The sequence below is a fragment of the Lygodium microphyllum genome, chromosome 17 (assembly GCF_053477565.2).
Source record: "Lygodium microphyllum isolate KBCC chromosome 17, Lygodium_microphyllum_v1.1.10, whole genome shotgun sequence".
In the NCBI taxonomy this organism is placed as follows: Eukaryota; Viridiplantae; Streptophyta; class Polypodiopsida; order Schizaeales; family Lygodiaceae; genus Lygodium; species Lygodium microphyllum.
In genome coordinates this window covers 22,879,798-22,895,828 of record NC_141151.1, presented here as the reverse complement: position 1 = coordinate 22,895,828, position 16,031 = coordinate 22,879,798, and the positions used below count along the sequence as shown (strand labels likewise).

Genomic DNA, 16,031 nt, shown 5'->3' with positions numbered 1-16,031 from the left:
TATGCATTTATGGCATGATCACTTATTCCTGTGGGGATATGTATTTCATATCTTCATATGATGCATCAGGAACAGGAAAGTCGATAGATGTACTTGCATCAGGGTGAGTTACAAGTATTATGTTTATTAGCCTAGAGCATGTTGTGGGTTTTGTTGCAAATGGAGAGCTCGTAAATAAGGCATTAAGTGCTATCATCCAGGGATACTATCCGCTTATCATAGTTTTATATTATATGGTTCATTGCTTAAATCACCTGCTAAAGGATATTGGTAACCTCTCATGGATTATATCTATCATAGAGCAAGGAGCTGAAATGGTTAGTTTTGTCTTGAATCATGAGTTTCTTCGCCATTAATTCTCTCTAAGATCAAAGAAGATGCTTTTAGAACTCTTACACTAGGTTTGCCTTTAACTTCTTGATGCCAAGCAGATTGAGGGAATGCAGCGGTGCCTTGAGGTAGTGATGAGTTCATCTCACTACCATTGGTAGAATACACCTACAACCCTAAGGTTTTGTTGGGATATAAAGGCCTGGTAACCTCCATGTATAGTACATGCACATTGTACATGTGAACACACCCTTTACGTGTCCTAAGTATAAATACATTTTATCCTTTGTGTACCAATACATTTGTTGGTACACTCTAATCCTCTTGTACTTTTCACTCTGCTCTGACTTTCTTTAGCCGTCACACTCTCACACTCACTCTTGCTCGATCTCCATCTCTCTCAGCTGTGCCTCTCTTAGCTCCAACAACTGGTATTATAGCAAAGGCACCTGTGTACGCTTCCCAACCCGAACACGACCTTCAGATTGTTTGAGCCCCTGGCGACCAGTGTATCAGGCAGTTGATGCGACAGGTCCAGCGGCAGGCAGGCACAGTGGTCGTGTGACGGGCGACAAGGCAGTCAGGCGTAGGCAGAAGACGTGACAGTTGGGCAATTGCAAGTCGACGGAACGTGGACCAAGTGGCAGCTGCTCGTGACCAGGCGACTGCAGGTTGACGGAACATGGACTAGATAGCAATTGCTCGCGATTGGGCAACGGGCGTGGACTAGGCTCCTAGGTGCCGTGTCGTGATGAAGGGGACCAGGGACCATTGTGGCGCGATTTGCCAATGGGCAAGGGACGATAGGCAGCTGATCCAATGACAGGTGCTGCGTTTGTCGCGACGTGACGGGACTGCGGGTCAACGGAACCCCTCCCATTGTTTTAAAAAAAAATCAGAAATACGTTTTTCTTTAAATCCCTTTATCCTCTTCCTTGACGGAGTTCACGCGTGGAGGCACAGTTTTAACATCTGTGCGAATCTGGCCAGAAAATTGGGCCTTTCCCAGATTTGATCTCATCTAGGCCCGATAGTAAAATTTCGAGTAAAAAATTGCAGATATTGCAAGCGGTAACCTCAATTAAATTGGAAATTTTACCAATTTTGCTGAAATTTTGCTCTTTTGAGTAAGATTTCCTGACATTAGATCCCAGAAATTTGGAGCTTTTCATATATTGGCAAAGTTTTGCTCAGCTGGGTCAGATTTACTGACATTTATGCAATTTTGGACTTGAAATTTTGGGGATTTGTGCAGAATTTGATAAATTTCTGCATTTTTGCCCATTCGGTGGCTTGTTCATGTACAAACAATAGAAATTTACTTCTGGTTGAGAAAGAACAACAATGCATTTACTCTTGTTTTTGTGATAAAATGGTTGCAACTGCTTCCAGTTTAGACATCAAGAGTTTGATGGAGATCAAATGGTTTGAGGTCATGGCTTTGACCTTTGGAAAGACCGTATGCAGGGCATTTTGTTCCTAAAGGATTGTGAGGATGAAAGACCGTATGTAGGGCATTTTGTTGCTAAAGGATTGTGAGGATGCTTTGCAGAAAGATAAACCTGCACTAATGTCCGATGCAGATTGGGCCAGAGTGAATAAAAAGGCTGTGGCTTACATAAAGATGGGTGTCACTGATGACATTCTGATAGACATTAAGGGTTTATATACAGGTTATGCAATATGGGAGAAGTTGAAAACTACTTATGAGATCACCACACCTGTTAATTAGGTGCATTTATTGCGCAAGTCGGTGAATATGCGACTGGATGAGTCAAAGCCTGCAACTTAGCACTTGAGTGCATTTATAGGGATTTTAAATTAGCTCAAAGATGCAAATTTGGACTTTAAAGTTGAGAGCGATCTTTTTGATCATGACACTGCTTGATTCTTGGGAGACCTTGGTGGTTTCACTCAGCAATAACCCCAATCTCTTATATAATGGGGTGAGGGGTTCTATCTTGAATGAAACAATTAGACGTATGTCTAGTGGAGAAGGCAACAACTCAGCTTATAATGTAAGAGGCAGGGCTGAAAAGAAAAATGCAAATGCAGGACACAGAAATAGGAGCGAGAGCAAAGGAAAGGATAAGAGTGACAGTACTTGCTATTACTGTGGTTGGAAGGGCCACAAGAAACTTGATTGTAGGTATTACAAGAATAAACAAGAGAGAAAGAAGAATGGAGGAGATAAAAAGAAGAAGAAAGAAAAGACAGATGCATCGGAGACAACCAAAGGCAAAGAGAAGGCCAATGTGGCCTCTAGTGTGGTCATAGAAGAGCTTTCAGATACAGAGGCTGATGTATTATGTACAGTTGATTATGATGTCCTTGTATGTCACATGCAAGATATACAGATTACCAAGGCTGATGTGATTGATGCACTCTTGTTTCAATGCAGGCAGTTATGGAAAGGTGTATCTTGGAAATAACCATGCTTGTATCATTGATGGGATTGGGACAGTACACTTGTCTTTAGACAATGGTAAAGAGCTTGTGTTGAAAGATGTCATATATGTGCTTGGCATTAAAAAGACTTTACTATCTGTTGGTCAGCTTGACTTGCATGGCTACACCACATTGTTTGGTGGTGGTTTGTGGAAAGTGAAAAAGGGTTCCATGTTGATTGCAAAAGGAACCAAGAAGGGCACTTTGTATTGTTTGCACTGCAAAGCCTTGAATGGCAAGTTTCTTGCAGCTGCTGAAATTTGCAGTCATTTGGAGTTATGGCATAAGAGATTAGGCCATATGAGCCAAAAAGGACTTGATGTCCTTACCTCTCTGAAGAGGGTTGATGGAAAAGGCTCTAAACTTGATTTTTGTAATGAGTGTCAGTTTGGAAAGCAAATAAAAAATTCCTTTTACTCTGGTGTCTCACATAAGTCCAATGTCTTGGACTTAGTGCATTTTGATGTATGTAGTATGCCCGTGAAATTGTTGGGTGGTGTTGCATATTTTGTCTCCTTTATTGATGACTGTTCCAAGAAGATTTGGGTGTACTTGCTGAAAAAGAAAAGTGAAGTGTTTGCTGTTTTTAAAACTTTTCATGCATTTGTGACTATTCAGATAGGTAGAAAGTTAAAATGCTTGAGAACTGATAATGGGGGTGAGTTCACATCGACTGAATTCAAGTCCTTTTGTGACTTGCATGGTATTAAGAGGGAGCTTACAGCCCTTCTTCAAATGGGGTCGTTGAAAGATATAACAGGACTTTATGTGAAAGAGTGCAGTGCATGCTGTCCATTGCTAATCTCCCTCATGCATTTTGGGGAGAGGCACTCAAAACCGTGGTTCACATTTGCAACCAGGCAAATCGGCCTCATATGACCATTTACGCATATTTGGTTGTGATGCTTTTGTGCATGTCAGGGATGAGCTGAGGAACAAACTTGACCCAAAATCCACCAAAGGCATTTTCATGGGCTATGGTGATGAGGGTGAATTTGGCTACAGAGTGTGGTTACCTCAATCCAGGAAAATTATTTGTAGCTATAATGTTGTGTTCAATGAGGCAAAATTGCTGAAAGCCACTTTAGCCTCTAATGAAGATCTGAAAAAGGTGAAGTTTCAGAGTTTGCAGCCACCTATTACTTCAGAAAATGAGCCTCATGGCACTGTACCACAGGCTGAAACTGATGATCAGCCGGTTATTTTTGAGCCAGATGATGATGGACAGCGAATAGATGCACAAGGAGGTCATGGACAACAAGATAGACTTGCTGATTATGAAAATGTAGGTGCTGGAAATGAAAATGAAGGTGTTGTATAGCATGAACGGCATGCTGAAAATGGCTTATAGCAGCCAATAAATGCTGAAAATAATATACCTCCAGATGTAGATCCAATTCGTGAAAATGTTGATCATTGGGTACGTAGGTCTACACGCGTAAGAAGGCAACCCCATAGGTTTGACCCCTCCTTGCATTATTTGATGCTTACAGATGAGGGTGAGTCTCTTACATACAAAGAGGCCAAGTCATGTGAGTTCAGCAGTAAGTGGGAGTTACCTATGTAGGAAGAGATTAAATCTTGATATGCAAATGATACTTGGGATCTTGTGTCACTATCCAAGGGAAGGAAGCCACTTCCAAACAAATGGGTGTACAAAGTAAAGATAGTTGATGGGAAACCCAAGTACAAGGCAAGGGTAGTTGCCAAAGGGTATGCACAAAAGGAAGGGATTGACTTCCAAGAGGTCTTCTCACGTGTTGTGAAGATGACCACTTTACGTGTGTTTTTTACTCTTACCGCTGTTTTGGACTTAAGAGCTGTATCAAATGGATGTAAAAACAACTTTCTTGCATGGTAACATTGATGAGGAAATCTACATGAAACAGCCTGAAGGCTTTGTAGTTCCTGGAAAAGAGCAAATGGTGTGTAAACTAAAATGCAGCCTGTATGGGCTGAAGCAAGCACCACGGCAGTGGTACAAAGGGTTTTACTTTTATGCTATCCCATGAGTTTACACGCAGCCATGCAGATCATTGCTTGTACATGAAAAAGGATACAGATGGCAGCCCCATCATACTTGTTTTGTATGTGGATGATATGTTGTTACCTGGGAAAAGAAAGACTAGCTTGGATGCTCTCAAAAATCAGCTGAAATCAGCTTTCTCCATGAAAGATTTGGGGAATGCAGAGCATATTTTTGGGCATGAGGATTCGTAGAGATAGAATGCAGAAATTACTGTTTTTATCTCAAGAAAAGTACATTGGAAAGGTACTGGACAGATTTAACATGGCTGAAGCTAAGCCTTTTGGGGTACCATTACCTCCTTATCTCAAGCTTTAGCAAAGCCAGTAGCCCGAAAGATGATGTGGAAGCAAATGCTATGAAGGGAGTTCCTTATGTATCAGCTTGTGGCTCTCTTATGTATGCTATGGTTGAGACTCCTCCAGACATTGCTCATGCAGTGGGAGTTGTTAGCAGGTTTATGTCAAATCCTGACAAAGCACATTGGGAGGCTGTCAAGTGTATTCTTTGATACCTTAAGGGTACACAAAGAAAAAGTATTTGCAATGGGCAAAGTACACTTAGTTTATAGGGTTATTGTGATGTAGACATGGCATGTGACTTGGACACTCGTAGGTCCACCAGCGGGTATGTTTTTACAGTTGCTAGTGGGGCTGTTTATTGGTGTTCTAGGTTGCAGAACATTGTTGCATTGAGTACCACTGAAGCTGAATACATATCAGCTAGTGAAGCTTCTAAGGAAGCTATATGGTTGAGCAGACTTGCAGATGATCTCGGTATGTCTATGGGTACTGCAGTTTTGGGATGTGATAGCCAGAGTGCTGTGTATCTGGCTAAGAATGCCATGTATCATTCACGCACAAAGCATATAGATGTGCGATATCACTTCATCAAACAGATTTTGGAAGATGGTCAAATCACATTGACCAAGATTAAAACACAAGATAACCCTGCAGATGTTCTCACTAAAAGTCTAAGCAAAGCTAAGCACGAGCATTGCATTCGACTAGTGGGAGTTGGTTAGCTAGAGGTTCATATTGGACCTTTAAGTGGGAGGTTGTTGGGATATAAAGGCCCACTAACCTCCGTGTATAGTACATGCACATTGTACATGTGAACACACCCTTTATGTGTCCCAAGTATAAATATATTTTATTCTTTGTGTATCGACACATTTGTTGGTACACTCTAATCCACTTGTACTTTTCACTCTGCTCTGACTCTCTTCAGCCCGTCACACTCTCACACTCACTCCTGCTCGATCTCCATCTCTCAGCTGTGTCCCTTTTAGCTCCAACAGGTTTAAGGGTTGTACTTTGTACTTTGAGCTTACACTCTTTCAGTCTATTGCATTGGGTGTTGTGCTTCACTTTCCATATTGTCTACTGCACTCTCAGCTGAGCTTCAATCCTCTTAGCCTCTCATATTTGGTATCAGAGCTGAGTTCAGCTCAGTTCAGCTTTGCTCAGCGTCCAGGAGTCCTTGCTCAGTCCAGCTCTGCTCAACCTTCAGGAGTCCCTGCTTAGTCTAGCTATGCCTCACCAACAACGCCTCTGTGGAAGATCACTAGTGCCCCTTGCAGTAGCTCGTCAGCAGTGCCCAACTGACAGAGTTGCGCCTGCCAACTCCGTCCCCTGTCACCACTACCCAGCATACGCCGTCTGTCTATACCGCTTGTGTAGTGCTGTCCTAAGCCCGCCAATCTTCCTGGGAGCCTGCCTGTCTGCTTGGGAGAGCCACCATGCCCGCCAGCAGTGCTACTTGTGCCTGTTGAATGCCGCTTGTGTCTGTTGAGCGTAGCCTGTATGCTAGCAATCCGCCTCTAGTGCCGCCCATGTTTGCCTCTAGCGCCGCCTGTGTCTGTGTTCGTGCCACCTTGCGGCCCGAGTCTGCTTGGGAGAGTTGCTATGCCTTGCCCCACGCTCGCCACTAGTGCTGCCTGTGCCTGTGCAAGCGTCGCCTGTGTCTATTGAGCGCCGCCTGTACGCTAGATTCGCCTCCAGTGCCGCCCATGCCCTGTGCCATGCCCGCCTCTAGCACCACCTGCACCTGTGTCCGCGCTGCCCTGCGGTTTGATCTCCTGCACTTGGCCTGCAGCGTACCACGAGCCTCAAAGCTTACGCCATCGCTACTGGCACAAGCCGTTTCCTCCAGGATAGGCAGTCACCACCACCACAAGCCTCCACATTAACCTGCAATTACTGAGAAATAGAGGTACAAGTTTTTTTTAAAATTATTTTATTCCAAATTCATCTCTGGACAAGGGCAAGTACAGAAATCTGAATATGTGTCTAGGACACGATTGATGCAAATTTCTTGGCAAATAAGTTAAGAATTTTGGGGCTTTTGATCTTTGTGGAGACATTGGCAAATGTGCTGCAATCTCAATCAAAGTCAAACTGTTTTTGACAAATTTGGGCCATAAATTTTGAGGTTTTTGCTCATGTAGTGTTGCTGAGCATTGAATGCACCTTGGACTGTGTGCATTACAGACAGTTTAGACAGAGGGTACCTTAATGTACTAATTGTAGCAAGCTATTTGTTGTAATTTCTGGAAATTGTGGAGATTTCTAGGCTGGTCCAGCTTGGGCATTGCTCTTTTGCTTTCTTTTGGTATTGATTATCATGGTAAATTAGGGAGGAGATGTATTTACCTATGTATCCAAGGAGGACAAATTGGATGGTAACAACTACTCACTTTGGTCCTTTATGATGAAGAATGTGTTGGTTGTGAAAAATCTTTGGGACTGTGTCAACGGAGAAGAAGTTAGGCCCAGAGTTGTGGCTCTTGCTACTCCTCCTCCAGGAGGATGTGGACAACGGGCACCTCAGCCTGTTCAGCCTGCTCCACTTCAGCCATTTCCCTAAAGATCAGCAGCTCAAAAAACATGGGATACAAGGGATGCACAATGATTGCATTGGCAGTTCAACGGTCCTTCATCCTCACATTCGGTTTGGAGCTTCTTTACGAGAAGCTTGGCTAACTTTGGAGTAGAAGTTTGCTGGTAAGAATGAGACCTGCATCTCTTTCTTAAAGAAAGAGCTTGAGACATTGAAGATGGATGGGGTGATTCTATGCAGGATGTGGACAACGGGCACCTCAGCCTGTTCAGCCTGCTTCACTTCAGCCACTTCCCTAAAGATCAGCAGCTCAAAAAACATGGGATTCAAGGGATGCACATGCTTTGTTGTTGTTTGCATTGGCAGTTTAGCGGTCCTTCATCCCTCACATTCGGTTTGGAGCTTCTTTACGAGAAGCTTGGCTAACTTTGGAGTAGAAGTTTGCTGGTAAGAATGAGACCTGCATCTCTTTCTTAAAGAAAGAGCTTGAGACATTGAAGATGGATGGGGTGATTCTATGCAGGATCACTTGAACAAAATTCAGAACTTGTGTGAGTAACTTATGAATGTCGATGAGTACTACTCAGATGTACATTTGATATCTACTACATTGAACTCATTACTTGACTTTTCATAAAGCCTTAAAACCTTACCATGAGGATTGCCTCACAATCGTTTACTTTTCTTCAGTTAGTTAGTTTGCTTCTAGAGTAGGAGCAAACAAGAAGAAATAGTGGTGTGGATGTCATAGCCTCTGAGTAGACTTTTATGGCAAGACAGAAGGGCAAAGGCAGCCAAGTAAAGAATGCTCCGCAGAGCTTTGGGACTTTAGGCAGTTTACAGGGTAATAAAAAACAAGGGGGCACACAAGTCAAGAAGGAAAAATGCCATTATTGCAAGAAGCCATGCCACTATATCACTGAGTGTAGAAAGTGCATCGTCAAGGAGAAGAGAAAGGAGTCAGGGATGTCTGTTTCTGATGCTCCTTCCACTGCTACTGAGTCAGCGTCCTTTGTTGCAGACAGGGACTATTGCTTTTACACATGGGAGTTATGACTCTTCTTGGGCTGACAGAGCATTTAGCTCTACTGAGGATACAGACACTTGGTTTTTTGATAGTGGTGCTTCTAGGCATATCACATCTCATAGAGATTTAATTGCTTCTGTTGGTGCAGCTCCAATTGGCAAGTCTGTACAGTGTGCCAATAATGCATCATATCCTGTTAGAGGTATTGGGAAGATTATGCTTATAGCCATTGATGGCTCTATTTTCTGCCTACAGGATGCTTTGTTTGTGCTAGATATAAAGAAGAATTTGCTCTCTATTTCTTCTTTGGCACGTTGTGGATTGCAAGTCACCTTTGATGATGACAAATGCATGGTGTGAGATAAGGAACACATGACTTTGGTCTTGACTGGCACTTTATGTCATGGGCTATATGAGCTGGATGCTCTTTCAATTGATCAGTCAACGTATTTAGCATCCACTCTTACTCCTGCTATGTTACAGGCTAAGTTATGGCATGCTCATATGGGGCATGTGAACTATGGTAGCTTGATGCTCTTACAACGTACACATATGCTTGATGGATTACCTCTTTTGGAGAGACCTCCTGAGCACTTGTGCGAAGGATGTATTTTGGGGAGAATGTATCGGTTTTCGTTTCCTCGTAATGTTGCTTTTAGAGCCACAGCCAAGTTACAATTAGTGCATTTAGATGTATGTGGGTCTATGTAGACAAAGTCATTGGGTGGATGTTACTATTTTGTGACTTTTATTGATGACTTTACTCGCTTTTGCTGGGCCTATTTTATGGTTAAAAAGTCAGAAGTGTATGATGCATTCTTGGCTTTTGTAGCAATTGTTGAGAACCAATTTGGCTGTAAAATAAAGACTCTCTATTTTTGGACCGAGGGGGGGAATATATGTTCTCTATGCTGAATTCTTTTTTGAAGCAGAAGGGCATTGTTCATCAGTTCACCACTGCTTATACTCCACAGCAGAATGGGATTGCAGAGAGGAAGAATCGGTCACTCATGGAGATGGCCAGATGTACGCTAAAAGCAACGAGCTTGCCACATAGTTTGATGGAAGTCGTAATGTGTGCTTGCCATGTTTTAAATAGATGCCCCACCAAAGCATTAAAGAATGTTATGCCTTTTGAGGCTTGGAACACCCGGAAATCTTCTATTGGTCACTTTCACACCTTTGGGTGTCTTGCATATGCACACATTCCTCATGTACTAAAAAAAAGTTGGATAACAAGGCTGTCAAATGCATTTTTGTGGGATATAGTAGTGAGAGCAAAGGCTATCTCTAAAAGGTATTTGTCAGTAGGGATGTACTCTGATGAATAATTAGAATTATCCCTTGCTAGTTTTGACACATACCAAGCTGCCCATGATGTATTTGAAGGGCTGCTGCCCATTTCATTTGGTGATTCGGCTGGAGCTTCAGCAAGTGAACTTAATGTTCAGCCAGCTGCTCCCTTGGAAAATGCAGAAAATCAGCCATTGGCTGATCTGAATATTCAGCAAAGTGCTGAATCTGAAATTCAGCAAGAGCTTGTGCACAATCAGGAGGCAAGACAAATGCCTAGATGGTATTTACAGACTATGAAAGATAGTCATTTGGATGCACCCATGGCTGGTCGTAGTAGAAGGCAAGCTCGTATGCATGATACTGCACATACCATGGAGTTTGTTATGGTTGCAAGTACAGTTGATGATGAGGAGCGCAATGTTTTGAGGATCCACAACATAGTGTGCGTTTGGAAGGCAGCAATGCAAGCTGAATTTGATTCTATAATTAAGAATCAAACATGGGATTTAGTGTCTTTGCCCATTGGGAAGAAAGCCATTGGAACAAAATGGGTCTACAAGTGGAAAAGGAATGCAGATGGATCCATTGACAAATATAAGGCAAGGCTTGTAGCTAAGGGCTATGCACAGAAGAAAGACATCGACTATGAGGAGACATTTGCTCCTACCTCCCAAATGACTACTATCAGGTCTATGGTTGCTTAGGCTGCGCATTATGGATGGACTGTGCATCAGTTAGATATTAAAACTACATTTTTACACGGGGAACTTTATGAGAAAGTATATGTACAGCAGCCCATTGGTTTTGCAGTTGAGGCATCTGAACACTTGGTTTGCAAGTTGAAAAAAGGTTTATACGGCTTGAAACAAGCTCCTAGAGCTTGATATGCAAAGATCGATGCCTTTTTACTCAGCCAAGGGTTTATAAACAACATTTGAGTCTATCCTTTATGTATGTTAAGAGGGGGGATCCATGCTGATCATTTGTCTATATGTTGATGACCTATTGCTCATAGGGACACATGTTGATTAGATTTTAGCGTTTAAAATTTTTTTGCAGCAAACCTTTGAGATGTCAGACTTGGGGTCTTTGCATTATTACTTGGGTATTTAGTTCATACATGATGCTAGAGGTATTGGTTTATCACAGTCAAGATACATTGGTAAACTTCTTGAGAAGTTTGGCGTACAAGATTGCAAGCCAGTTTGTACACCAATGGAACCTGGACTAAAGCTGTCATCGCATGATGACAGTGATTTGTTTGACATACACATATATGCTCTAGTAGTTAAATGCCTTATTTACCTATGCAACATTAGGCCGGACATACAGTTTGCAGTTTCAGCCCGAGCAGATATATGCATAAGCCACACATGTCACATTGGCAAGCTGTTAAGCGTGTCTTTCGCTACCTACAGGGTACTTGATCTCTTGGATTGCTTAATGCCAAGAGGGGACTGCTGCAATTACATGCTTACAGTGATTCTGATTGGGCTGGTGATTATGATTCACGTCACTCCACTAGTGGCAATTGTTTCTTTCTTGGTTCATCTTGCATATCTTGGCTTAGCAAGAAACAATCCACTGTTGCCACATCATCATGTGAAGTTGAATACAAGGCAGCTTTTACTACCACAGCTGAATGTGTATGAGGTGAAACTCCTATAGTTCACCAATACGACTGCTTTTGTTGTGGATCTTGAGTTCTAGGGTAAGGGTTAGGAGAATGACACAAAGGTTATGGATGCATGGAGACTTATATTGTATTGTCTAGACTACTTGATCATGATACTAGATGAGAGATCATAGACTAGTTTTCATGTTATGGGACTTTTTGGGTTTGTGGGGATGCATAGGAGAATCAGTGCAAGATTGGGGCAGCTTTGTGTCGAGAAGACTATGGTTTAGATGGTCTTGAGTTGCAGTACCTAACCATCTGTATTTTGAGTTAGCCAATTAGCTCCTCTTGTTTGGAGCAATTATGGAGTACATATGCTCACATTGCTTCAAAGAAGAGGATGTGTCTTGGTGTGGAGAGGACAAATGATTTGGTATTTGTTAGTGCTAATTTACAAATGTTCTATAATAGTATGATAGCAAAGCCCAATCCATTCATTGAGTGGGAGATGTAGCAAGAAGAGGAGACATATACTAAAGCTAAGGGAGATGCAACAGTTCATGGTACACATGATCATGAGGTTGACACTTCAGGAGCAGTTGGAGCAGCCTTAGATCATGATGATCTTTGATTTAGTTTGCTTATCACAACACATGTATATCATGACATAGGTCGTGCCATGCCGACGATGGCGCTGTTGATATTTGTACTTACAGTTGCCCTTGGGGCTATTATGGCATTTTGCTTCAGTCTTGAGATTAGACTTCATATTTGTAGTCTTTTTGGGCATGTTCTTTGAGCTTGAGCAAGAAGAGGAGACACATGCTAAAGTTGAGGGAGATGCAACAGTTTAGGGTACACATGACCATGAGGTTGGCACTTCAAGAGCAGTTGGAGCAGTCTTAGATTATAACAATCTTTGATTTAGTTTGCTTATTGTGATACATGTATATCATGACATAGGTCGTGCCATGCCAGCGATGTTGCCATTGATATTTGTACTTGCAGTTGCCCTTGGGGCTATTTTGGCATTTTTCTTTACTCTTGAGATTAGACTTGATATTTGTAGTCCTTTTGGGCATGTTCTTTCAGCTTAGTTCACTGTTCATTGTTTTATGGAATATGTGTTTTATAATTAACTAGCTTGTAAGTTGTAATTCAATTTATAGTGACTAGTCATATAATGATATATGACATATTAAAATTTAAAATGATTTTTCCTTGTGTATTATATACCTTGGCTTTAATTCTACATAAATTATGAGTGAAATAATTCCATATTTCACCTAGGTTTGGAGTCCTAGTCACGCTCCTCATCCCCGTTCTCCGCTCCTGTTTCCCGTTTCGTGTTTCTATAAGGCAAGTTGAGAGATTGTCACCAAAGTGAGTTGTAGCTTCTGAAAGAACAGAAGTTCATCCAATGTCCCAGCTGTTGTGCGTCGAGCCCAACAAGGATTGGACACTAGGCATGTAGTGTACATGCGGGTTTCAGAAGTGGTAACAGATTGGATATTGTTTTGTGGAGATTGATCGCTTGCTATGAATTGCCTACATGATCTAGCAAAGACAGTAAATAAGTGTCCCTTCCCTCTATCCTTGACATCATTAGATTGATTTCATCTAGGAGAGGATCATTTTGGACTTATTCTAAACTGTTTGGGACCATAGCCTCAGCTTGATCCACAGGGTATTATCTTCTTATACACCTCTTCAACTTTAGGAATGCCCATGATAAGAGTGAATTGGGAGGTCTTAGAGGGTGCTTATGCATCAGATAGGGTTTTCAAATTAGTGGGTTAGGAGAGTCTTCCCTAGGCATTCTTTAGCTTACAGCTAAGTCTTGATTACATGGGACAGGCCCTAGATTCAGTATCTAGAGGGAATTGAGACATGGATGATTCCTCACACACCTGTCTTTTTGTTGGGGACACTATGAGCTCCTATCTGAGAGACTGCGAGATCAACATCAGAGATTTCAGGCTTCTTACTTTGGAGTATGCAGATTTGACAAGTATAGAGTTTGTTAATGACACATTAGTATATTGGACAAAGATGAGGGCAACTTTAGGGCCTTTGTCATAGCCATGGAGAACCTTGTATGGCTTCAGGAAAACTCATTGATTGGTACAAATCTTCCAAATTTTGCGTGTGTTATAAGCCCCCAACTTTGGACTCCTCATGAGCTCTGTACTTGGGTCACTCATAGGACTTTTGCTGAGGTACTTAGGTTGACATTTAGAAATTGGTATTTCATCTAACTTTGATGAGGCTTTTAAGTTTGTAATGTGAGGTAGGTACTTCATTGAAGCACTAATTGGCACCCTTGCTTTCAAGCATTAGATAGACATCACTGAATTCAAGCAACTAGCTTTTTCTTGTTCGGGCTTCTGTAGATCTTGTGTTGGTCAAGTGAATCAGCTCAACAGAAGTTTCTTTTTTTTAAGGAGCAGCCACAAGATATTTCCTCTTTTGGTTTTGCAACCAAATAAGGAAGGGGGATTCAGATGAGTAGGATAAAGGCCTCTCCAACAGCAGTACCCCATTGGCATAGAGTAACCTTTTCTCATGGAATTGTGGAGGAGACTGGATGGTAGTTTCCAATTTTGCAAGATATCATTTATATTTTAACTGTTGGTTCACTGGTATCAAATTTGGACAGAGATTATTTGTACCCTTAAAAGGGAAATGGGATAGACCCTAGGGTGATTCAGAGAGCATGCAAAAGAGCCTGGGAGATTTACCCATTTCCTTGTTTGAATCTAAATTTCCTAAAAAAAGATTGGGTCCTACCTTTTAATTTCAGCCAGGATGAAATGATATATTTTTCATTCTGGGAAGAAACAAGATGAGTTATGCACCCGAAGGCTGACCATTGAGAGACTCCTTGCAAATATTACAAATGTCCTTGCCAACAAATGGGTGGCTCATTGTGCTTGACTTGTCAATAGTGATATGCTCTTATGGCTGGTAAATTGTAAGTGCTTTCTGATCGTGTATGTGATACTCCTTTGTATGTTGCTTTTCTTGCATGCTGGGTTTTGTTAGATGGTGAACTAACTGTTTCGGATATAGAAATATAACAGCTTCTCTGTTTTGTGGTTCTTAGTTACTGGTACGAATCATGCTATAAATAAATGGTTATTCAGCTTTAGCTTGACCTTGTGAATTTTCCATCACTTTGTCTATGCTCTAGTTGGTTGGCTAGCTATTTGCTTTTTATCTTGCACAGCAACAAATATGACAAACTTAGTACCTGTTTCTTGTCAATAGAGGGATCTAAACTTGGGCAAAGACTGGTGTGCACATACTTTTAGCAAAGATATTTCAAGGCAAGAGCATTGGAAATATTGCATCTCAAAGATATGGAGAGTGAATTCTTCATTGGGTCAAGAAGCAAGTAACGGAAGTGACGGGCAAAGGAACAGACACAATGCTCATACATGGATACACCATTTACAATCTCCTGCACAAATCTTATGGAGAATCTCTACTAATGGTGTAAAGGTTCTTGCTTTTGCAATCACTTGTCTTTGTATTGGTATTGTTGGAGCACCGGCTTTTTTATCAACTCAATTTGGTCTTAGTACAGTTGTTGGTTTGGCAAACAAGTTAATACCAGGTTTGAACAATATTTTGGTTACTGGCTTGTGAACACAATCCGAAGATGTTTGGGTTTAATGAAGAGGAGTTTGCTGGGACAGGGCATGCTCAAGTTCAGACTGTTAGACTTGGGTGGAACAAGCCAATATTCATAGAAGGAATCTCCATGAAAGGTGTAGATGGGGAACTTGTATTCTCAATTCCAAAGGTTGAAACAAAGGCTTCACTTTGGCAACTGGTTCAAGGGAAGGTTGGACTGGGTAAGATACCTATGTGCCTGCAGAGTTGACTGTGCTGTGTGAACACATTTTCATTTCATGAGGTATGCAGCCATCAGCAATCAATCTAAGTATATGTAGTTGATGTAGTTTTCACTTGGAAACATGAGCTGCAAGCTGAGGGAATTGAGATGGAAGATAGACACATTAGTTTTGAGATTTGAATGACCTTGCTGGTGATTTGGCATTAGCTAGTGATGTTACAGGCCTGACTTCACAATCTCCCCCATAAAGATTCTACGGCTAGTTCTTGAGAGTGTTTGGACTGTGAGATAATTTGTAGGCTATAATAATTTTGATCACAGATGAAGTATGTTGATGATGGAGGATGGTAAATGAAATTGAAAATGCTAACGATGGAGGATCCTTTGTGCGTTTCTTTAAACAGCCAGCCTGTGTTAAGAGAGCTTTTAAAAAATTTTCTAGGTAGGTTTTAAGATCTCTAAATCCTATTGGAGAATATAGTTTTTGCCTCAAGTTGGCTCAAACCTTGTCTTGCCTCCTCCTGTTAGCGCCTATGGTTGCACTTGCTTTTTGTGATACTTAATGATTTGGTTTCTTTGCTTT

At 41.6% G+C, this 16,031-nt stretch overlaps 1 protein-coding gene across 1 annotated transcript in view; it reads left to right on the top strand.

The window, feature by feature from the left end:
* LOC148021683 (uncharacterized) overlaps window positions 1-16,031 on the top strand; it is a 91,625-nt gene that overhangs the window by 47,074 nt on the left and 28,520 nt on the right. The window contains exons 3-4 of the mRNA XM_087697174.1: window positions 14,857-15,205; window positions 15,288-15,446. Of these exons, the coding sequence (XP_087553300.1) occupies window positions 14,857-15,205; window positions 15,288-15,446 (508 nt within the window). The remainder of the gene's footprint in view (window positions 1-14,856; window positions 15,206-15,287; window positions 15,447-16,031) is intronic.